At 32.2% G+C, this 9,243-nt stretch overlaps 2 protein-coding genes across 3 annotated transcripts in view; one reads left to right on the forward strand and one right to left on the reverse strand.

The window, feature by feature from the left end:
* The window catches only part of LOC108904248, a 72,844-nt gene extending 69,311 nt beyond the window's left edge, over window positions 1–3,533 (forward strand). Inside the window, exons 3-4 of the mRNA XM_018706723.1 lie at window positions 1,062–1,269; window positions 3,108–3,533. Of these exons, the coding sequence (XP_018562239.1) occupies window positions 1,062–1,269; window positions 3,108–3,526 (627 nt within the window). The 3' untranslated portion in view covers window positions 3,527–3,533. The remainder of the gene's footprint in view (window positions 1–1,061; window positions 1,270–3,107) is intronic.
* A 4,248-nt stretch (window positions 3,534–7,781) lies between these two features.
* LOC108904240 (THO complex subunit 6 homolog) lies at window positions 7,782–9,217 on the reverse strand. Of its 2 annotated transcripts, none has more exons than XM_018706710.2 (4): window positions 8,884–9,217; window positions 8,444–8,833; window positions 8,223–8,385; window positions 7,782–8,150 (listed from the first exon to the last, which is right to left on the reverse strand). In XM_018706710.2, exons 1-4 carry the CDS (start codon window positions 8,994–8,996, stop codon window positions 7,830–7,832), a joined length of 987 nt encoding a protein of 328 aa, XP_018562226.1. In that variant the 5' UTR covers window positions 8,997–9,217; the 3' UTR covers window positions 7,782–7,829. The 2 variants fall into 2 exon arrangements, with proteins under 2 accessions (XP_018562226.1, XP_018562227.1); XM_018706711.1 differs by having other exon boundaries at window positions 8,915–9,216.
* Between the last annotated feature and the right edge of the window lie 26 nt (window positions 9,218–9,243).

A 9,243-nucleotide genomic window follows, 5' to 3' on the forward strand; every position in this document is an offset into this window, starting at 1 on the left:
TTATTATTATTATTAGTATATATTATTATTATTATTAGTATATTCACAGTATAATTGCCTGATTAGTTAATCAAGTCTTAATGGAGACCCAAAGTACTGGGCCTTAGAGTTTTAGATAATATGTCCCCTATAAATTTTATCGCTCTAACTTTATTATTGTAAAATACACATCTTTTTGAATTAGGCAGTGCTTTTTTAATGTTTTTTGAAGAAAAATAAATACATATATCAAAAACGGTTTACTTTAAAAATAGGAAAACTTTATGAAAGTTCACCTAAAAATTGACGTAGAATCTAAAATTGCAAAAATATACAGGGTGTTCCATTTAAAAAAACGAAGATGACGTCAACTTCCGGTATAACCAAAAACACTATTGTCCAAATTTTCAAAATTAAAATCGAAGTACCTAATTTCTTAAATATGTCTAATGTCTCGTCACCGTGGAATATCCTGTATATAACATTTTGAAACATTTTTTAAAAGTTTTACAAATGTTTTTAAAACATTGTTGAGGCCCCTGTAATGTACTTATTAACCCACGTCCTAAATTATGTTTGTGCCAAAACCATTTTACTATATTTTTAGATTACTTTATCAATGAAAATTAAATATTTTGCGATAATATAGTAACTTTTAAAATATTGTAAACATTTTTTTTCAGTAACTTAAAAACATTTTAAAGATATTGCGTGATGTTATAGGAATCACCCTACAAATTTTTTGTACTCATTTCCCCGACACCCTGTGTATGCAGTAACTGCAGATGTAGTAATCAATGTCATATAGGACATACAGGACAGTAGCCAGAACCAAATAATATTCTACTTTTAGACAAGTTCGGTATTAACATCGAGATTCTAGATGCTCTGGAGGTATTTTATCATTTTCTAATTGCAAAAAGTGAAAAGACAAAGAGATATGTCTAGACTCTAGAACTCTAGACTCTAGGTCTAGATGATCTAGAATTCTAGATGTTAATACCGAACTTGCCTTTCGTAATGTTCCACCCATCATATATTTATTATAGTAAGTGACAGGTAAAATTCATGCTTTATTTCAGGCAACGATGGAAAAACCAGCCAATATTCCCGTGGTACTGGCGTTTCCTAGTGTGCTTTATCAGACGAGAATTGGAGGATATCAAGCAGAAATATCTCTACCTCTTGGGATGGTTGTAAACGCGGTTTTTAAGAACAAACGTTGGTTGTACGTCCAAACACCTCACGCAGAAGAAGGATACGTTAGTTATGCGGCGTGTCTTCCTTTAGGTTAGTATAGTTTTTACAAAAATATTTAAAAAGCATATAATTTCAAATGAACATTAACATGGCGCCCTCTATTGGTGAGTAGGCGTATATCGACGGAGAGGTTTGAAGTTCTCAACTGGTGTACGTTGGACATATAAGAGTTCTGAATTACCATTTAAACAATATACAATTTTTTTGTAATTATTTAGAATTATTCTTTTATTTTCTCTAATGGAGATGCCTTGAATTTAGCACATCTCCTCAACTATACAGGATGTTTATTAAGTACTTGTACAAACTTTAAAGGATGAATCTTTGTCTAATTTTAAGATAAAAAGTTCAAATAAACATGGTTCTGCAATGGCTTGGTTCTTTAGATACAGAACGTCCAAAAAAATTTTTGTTTGGTATTTTGATTATATTTTTTGTTCAATAACATGGCAATTTGACGAAATTCGGGAAACTGGGAAAAACTCAAATATTTACTTAGTTTTTTGTTTAATATTATAAACTCTAAAATAATTAATATAAATAAATAAAAAATTAAAATTTAAACAATCTGTATCTCGGAAACAAAGCATATTTCGATCTACGTTTATATAAACTTTTTTACACAATAACTTCGGCAAATACCCCCTAAAATATTTCAACATTAATTGTTTTTGAGATACAGGGTGTTTTATCGATTTGACTGATTCTATAATCCTCTCTAATTACTGCACAAAATTGAATAAAATATATAAAAATTTAGTAGGTATTTTAATGGCCCCAATAAAACATAATATTAATATAATTCAAAAAAATCAAAAAATTCCAGACTTTGTTTTCTTTTTTAACTTTGCATTTGCCGTCTGTAACATCACAATGCATATTATAATTGACAAATGTTTTTAGTAAACATTAAAATTTGCAATGAAGCAATAAAATAATAACAATATTTACTGGCATGCTTTAGATTGTATAATACATATTAAAAAATATACAGAAAATAATAAATACACAGTGACCGTAAATAAGGAAAACCAGGGAATTCCTGATTTGAAAATATTATAATTTAACCAAACTTACCATTGTTCAAAAGTTGATATTAAGAAGACGCCTAGAAGGTATCAGAAGAATTTTTTTCTTTGTTTTACTGTATTTTTTTTTATGTAGCTCTTAGAGAGTACCACATAATATGTGCTGTATATGCAACGATAACTTTTAAAGATCAAAATCATTACAATAGGAGGGAATATCATATTGGGGTTCATAGTTCAAAAGTAATATAGAATTCCCTGACTTTACCAGGTTTTCCTTGACGTATAAAGAAAATCAACATCACTTGTACTTCATTTTTACATGGTAATTGCTGTTTCTCCATTAAACTTTTTCTAGACTAGACTCCATAATCTTTTTTATACCCAAAGAACCTCTTATAAAGGTTTCAAATAATAATAATAATAATAATAATAATAATAATAATAATAATGTCTTTATTTCCAAACCAAAGAACATGTAACAAGATATGAAAAAAAAAACAAAAAACATATTGGAAATCCTAAGGGGAAGTTCACACTCCATCCACAAATAGTTTTCTCTTTCAAGAACCCAAGGCTGGTTTTCACAAAATTTCTAGTTGCAAACATCAAATTTCTTGACTTTAATGAATACTTTTAAATTCCCCGACTATTCCTTGCTTGTTATGAAGAATAATTCCCTGACTATTCCCGGTTTTCCAGGCCGTTACGAACCCTGCATATTAAGTTCTGAATTGCTACCAAAAAAGTTACGGCTCGATAAAGTTATCGAATGTTATAGGTACTTCCAAGAGCTATATTTATATTATCATGCAAAAATATATTTATTATACTTTTTAGGCATATTGCCACCTCCAGAGGACGACAAACCGGCCCCGTGCTGGGAAAAGAGTTCCGACGTCTTCCCCAAACCTTCGGGCAACATGACGGACACAGAGAAGTTAAGTTCCCAATCGGACTGCGGCGGCGGAGGAAGGTGTCGTAACCGATCCCGGAACGCCACCAGCACTTGTGGGGAGAGAAGCGTTGACAGACTTTACCTACGAGCGGCTGCCATCGCTAAAAGTAGGGGCGTGAGGCAGACATTATTGGTGATAGTGAGTGACTTTAAGGGCAGCGGAGACAACGAGATCTCCGTGAAGAAGGGGGAGGTTGTGTTCTTGTTGGATTCCCAAGTGGAGGGATGGTTTTACGTTAAAAACAAGGAAGGTGTGGAGGGGTTTATACCGGCTGCCATTGCTGGGCATGGTTTCTTGTAAATATGTATGTGGTTTTTGTAAATAGTATTTATTTGAATAAATTTTTTGAAAAGAAAATGTATGTGATTTGGTGGGCACAATAGAGAACATTCATTTTGAAAAAATTTAAAATAAAATTTACAAAGAAAATTTATAAAAGGATGGCAGACAATGAGATTTCGAAAAAAGGGGGGCACATATACACCATTTGCCTAGTGACAAGTTCTTAAAATGATAAGAGCCATATTTTGAGGATAGTCTTACATAGGATCAAATACGAACAACTGAACTTAAACCGGATCTGATCGAATCAAACGAACACCGGATTCGGATTCGGCGACTCGAAAAACATATAGATACGTAGGTTTAGTTTGTTGACAATTGATTTTCTACATTTGACCTTGAACTGACCTAAAACCAGAGCTAATCACGTCAAATGGACACCGGATTCGGATTCGGCGACCCCAAAAACATATAGGTACATAGGTTTAGTTTGTTGACAATTGGTTTTCTACATTTGACCTTGAACCGACCTTAAACCAGAGCTAATCGTGTCAAACGGACACCGGATTCGGATTCAGCGACCCCAAAACCATATGGATACCATGGTTTTGTCTTTTGGACCTGCCACTTTTTTTTTTGTGGGGCTGTTTTATTAATGCAAGTTTCATCTCTCTATCATACATCTTCAGAGATATTAAATATAATATTTTTGAACATGGGTCGGGTAATGCTTAATTTTTAAGACACAGGGTGTACAAATTAAAAGAAACATATCATGCCTATTCAAATACCCTGAATATGTTTGATGGGGTATTTTAAATGTTATAATGAAATACAGGGTGCCCCGTTTATACCTCAAAAAAAAAAAACAAAAAAACTGAAAAAACAGTGGGAGTGGTTCATATTATGTTTTTCTTACTAATGTTGCTTTTTCGAGATACAGGATGTTGAATTTGCAAATTTTCTTGAATATCAGCAATTATTTATTTCACCTGGCAAATTATTAAAAACTATTATGGAAAAACATTAGGTAAAATAATTTGCAAGAAATCTAAGTTAAAAATAAAACCACCACGCCACAATTAAAAAATAATTATTTATTATTTTTTATTTTTCATGAGTAACTTTATTTGGATGCAGATGTATACAGGGTGTCCCGAAATTCATGCAACAAAATTTGGTCACAGATTCTTAAGACAAATTTAGGGGACCCGTATTTTTTCTTTTTGTCAACTGGCCCCCTCTTTCGGAGTTACATCCCCCTGAAATCTGCACCTTTTTTATATCTCAAAACCATGTTGTACAAGAATCACTAAATTTGATACACAGGGGTTTTATGACATGTGGAATATCACAGTGCTACCCTTTTTGGCGAGAAACCGCCTTAAGACACTTTTTCGTGGGCCCCCTTGCCTTTGGAACCAGAAAAATTTAGTCGCAAATTTGATTTTTTGAAAAATTATTAGTTAGCTAGAAAGCCATTGAATTTAGAAACTTTTTTGTCTCCTGATATTTGTTTCGAAAACGCAATGTTTTTGAGGAAAATGGCGAATCACGATATGCATTCGATCACATTTTGACATTTTTCTTGAAAACTTTGCGTTTTACGAAAAAAGTATAAAGTGACAAAAAGTTTCTGAATTTAATGACTTTCTTGTGGACTGATAATTTCTAAGAAATTTAAATATGCGACTAAATTTTTTTGGCTATAAAGACAAGGGGGCCCACGAAAAATTGTCTTTAGAGGGCTCCCCGTCAAAAAACGAAGCACCATCAGATTTCACATGTCATAAAACCCCTGTGTACCAAATTTAGTCATTTTCGTACAACAGGGTTCTGAGATATAAAAAAAAAAGATAATTCTTAGGGGCGGACTTCAGGGGGCTGTAACTCCGAAAGAGGGGGCCACTTGGCAAAAATAAAAAATACGGGTCCCCTAAATTTGTCTTAAGAATCTCTGACCAAATTTTGTGGCATGAATTTCGGGACACCCTGTATCCAGTCAAAATAAATTAATAAATATAAATTTGGCCCATAATCCCCTTTTTTTTACGTAACGTTTTAAATTTTGGTTGATTAAAAAACGTAATTTTTTCTTAATCAACCAATACCATCTAAGTTACTTTTATTTCAGGATTAAACAAGCAAAAATTACTTTTTTTTCTAAAATCATAATTTATTTTTCCACTCCATTGACGAAATGTTCTAAACATTATAAAAAAAATTCTCACCGAATTTCAGCTCTTAATTTTAATTTTAAATACTCACTCTTTAATTTTAAAATGCAGCTGGGATATAGATAAATAAAAAAAAAAGAAAGTAGTTTTACGTGTTAAATGAATGGGAAATTTTTTAAATCAAACAGCGCAGCGGTATTCAAACTGTGTTCCGCGGAACCCTGAGGTTGCGCACAACCTCTCTGGGGGTTCCACCACTCAGCCAATGCTCTTAGTGCAGAATTTGAATAGCGGTGCAACTTATGACAATAGCACCTGATTTCAACATATTTTGTAAAAATATTCAAGTACATCCCAGTTATTGATTATATTTGCTCTTTTTTAATTATCCAATAAACATTTACTTTAAACTTTAGTCTTTGTTTCAATTTTACTTTGTGAAATATTTATTTTATTAATCCTATTATTTATAAATATATAATTTGGGAGTTCCTCAAAAAAATTAAAATGTTGGCCGGGTTCTGCAAGTCGCAAAAGTTTGAGGACCGCTGAAATAGCGAGTACTCAAAATTAAAATTAAGAACTGAAATTTCATGAGAATTTTCTTTCCAATGTTCAGAATATTTCGTCATTGTCGTTTCATCAATCAATTTTCATTTATACAGGGTGGCCCAAAGAAGTTATAAAATCAAAGCTAACTGTTTTTAAATGGAAACTCCACTTTTTTGTATTTTTATTCAATTCTCCTTGGAATTCTGATAATTTTTTATGAAACATAACCTGTACCTATCTTTAACCGTTTTCGAGATAATGGCGTGTGAATATAGAATATGGAAAATTTTCAAAAATTATCCGGGGATTTAACCTGCTAGTTTTAAAATAAAACCACGTTTACTTTTCCATCTTAGATTTGTGTGGTTCACAGAAAGTTGCTTGAAATCAGAAAAATCCATAAGAAATAAGTGGTTCAGTGATTTACTTTAATCATTAGGATGCAATGACTTGAATGTAAAAAATATAAATGAGGTATTTAGGTATAATTTAATTAAAAACACGTAATTTTATTGTATAAAATATGATTTTGTTAAATGTCACTATTTAAATTACAAGCTAGGTTATTTTGCAAATTTTTAGCACCGTTTCATGTTTTTTTATAAAGAACAAAAAACTTAAAAAATTCTCCAAAAATTTGAATATAAAAAAGTGGGTTTTCCATTTAAATAAATTGGCCTTGATTTCATAACTTTTTTTTGGGCCACCCTGTATAAATGAAGATTGCTTCAGAAAATGTGCAACAAAAATATAATTCGACAAGTCCGAGCGATTTTTCAAATAACGAACATCTGATTTTTAAATAAATATATTCCATACTTTTGCTGCGCACGGTATATGTACAGTAGATCCTTGTTATTTCATGCCCTACGGGACCAGGAGCATGGAACACTTTTATTGACCCGTAACATCACAATACAGTACTGTATTTTATAAAATAAATGCATGCACAATAAAAACATTTTCGAGTCAGAAACAAGTTATTTCGTACTAAAACTTATCATTATGTACTGCATCTATCAACGATCAACTGCCTACTGATCAGTCATGTTAAGACTCTAGCAGCAGCCCATTTAGGTAAAGTAGGTAAACAAACAGAAATGGGATGGTCGGACTATGTAAGGAGACAGACCATCCGAGGTCGGATTAGCAAGGTTCTACTGTAGTAGTGAGTTTACGAATTGTGAATATTGTTCTAATTGGCTGATTCAAATGAAAAGCGAACACTTTTACATAAATCAACCTATTAGAGTAATACTTCGCAATTCGCAACTGTCTGAATGCGGCTTTAAAATAATTTAGTGACAGGCAATCATCAAATATAAAATAGAGACAGATGGACTCCATATATCTGAATTTACTTTTCAGCAATATACAGAGTTTTCATAAATAATTACAAGCCACATGACCGCCAAGCTTAGGCAACCAACATTGCACTGTCCACTAAAAATCCCTAAATCTTAGCGTCACCAATATTAATTATTCGTTTACCATGAACACTAACAAACTGTTACACATACACTCGAATAACACTCGTAACAATATGTGACAAAATTACATATATTTTATACATGAAACTAATTTTTATCAAACTAATACAAAGACAGTTGCTGATTTTTGTACATAAAATTATTACAAATGTCAATCTTAGGGCTCGACCCCGCAATACTTAACAATTGAAATGGTTCTTCCTGGTGAATGGCACTATAAGTTGTAACCGCAGAAGTTGGTATTTTCGAAATTATATCACCAATGAAGGTCATCTGATAAAAAAGCCTAGATCTACCACCAGCTAAAATTTTGTCATTGAATATCTCCGCCACATGTATACCTTTGTCATCGATTGGAAATATCGTAGAGTTTGATAAGAAGCGGCAATGCCATAACGACAAACGAGGTCCACCCCCACACAACTAAAAAGATGTACAATCAGCACTTGAATCATGAGAAGCTTTGTTAGGCCTTATTTTTTAATATATACGTACCACATAATCTTCATTAGAACTCACTGCTCCAATCCAATGACCTATCTCTGCACGAACAACTTTGTCATTTAAATGAGGCTCTATTTTGTTAGAAACTTTATACGTTCGTAAATCCCAAATATTAACTAAACCATCTTCACCACCCGAGATTATATCGTTTCCGCTACAACAATACTTAGTATTTCAAATGTTGCCATTTTAATATTACACATTCCACTTACTTTATTGTGAGACAATGTATGAAATCTTTATGTTTACTGAGAGTTTTCAGAAGTTTCCTACTTTCAATTTCAAAAACGTAGATATTATTATCTCCACAGCCTGCGTAAACATGTCCAGTGTCTTCATTGTACAACAAACAGTTCACATCCGTCTTATCAAAAATTCCTTTCTGACCTGGAATATCTATCGACCAAACAGGTTGCACATTTTTGCTAGTCTTCACGCTCTTCCACTGATAAGCGAAAATTTCTCCGACACCTCCAACGATTAAGTGTGACTGTGTCGTCAGCAAACTGTTTATTGGTAAACCATCTTTAACTGTAAATCTATTTTTAGGTGTGAGTTCCTCTTTGCTTAAATTGTTTTCTGGATGTACAATTTTTGATAAACTGGAAATGAAGTTTGTGAGATAAATCAGTAAAAGAAGTTTAACACTTACTGAAAAACAGAAACAACGTCGTAAATATCACCTGTAATAAGGTAGTTTCCACATGGGCTAAATGTTTGAGACAATACGGTGTTATAAAATGCTTTGTTTAGTTTGTTTGCCATTTCAGTTGATTAACATTAACCGGCAAAAGATATAAACATGAACATTAAGTACTTAACCTCACAATTACACCAATTTTTTATTTTAGGTTTTGTTTTATTTTCTTATGGTTGGTATAAAAAATAGATTTCCTCTACATGGATGTTCAGACTTTAGAATTTAATTTAACTTTGTACTCAGAGATGGCAGCAGTTAACGAAATACTATAAGTTTAACATGTTATAAGATTCAAAATAAAGGATTTTCGCT

This window comes from Anoplophora glabripennis, unplaced genomic scaffold (assembly GCF_000390285.2).
Source record: "Anoplophora glabripennis isolate ALB-LARVAE unplaced genomic scaffold, Agla_2.0 scaffold46, whole genome shotgun sequence".
NCBI classification, from domain to species: domain Eukaryota; kingdom Metazoa; phylum Arthropoda; class Insecta; order Coleoptera; family Cerambycidae; genus Anoplophora; species Anoplophora glabripennis.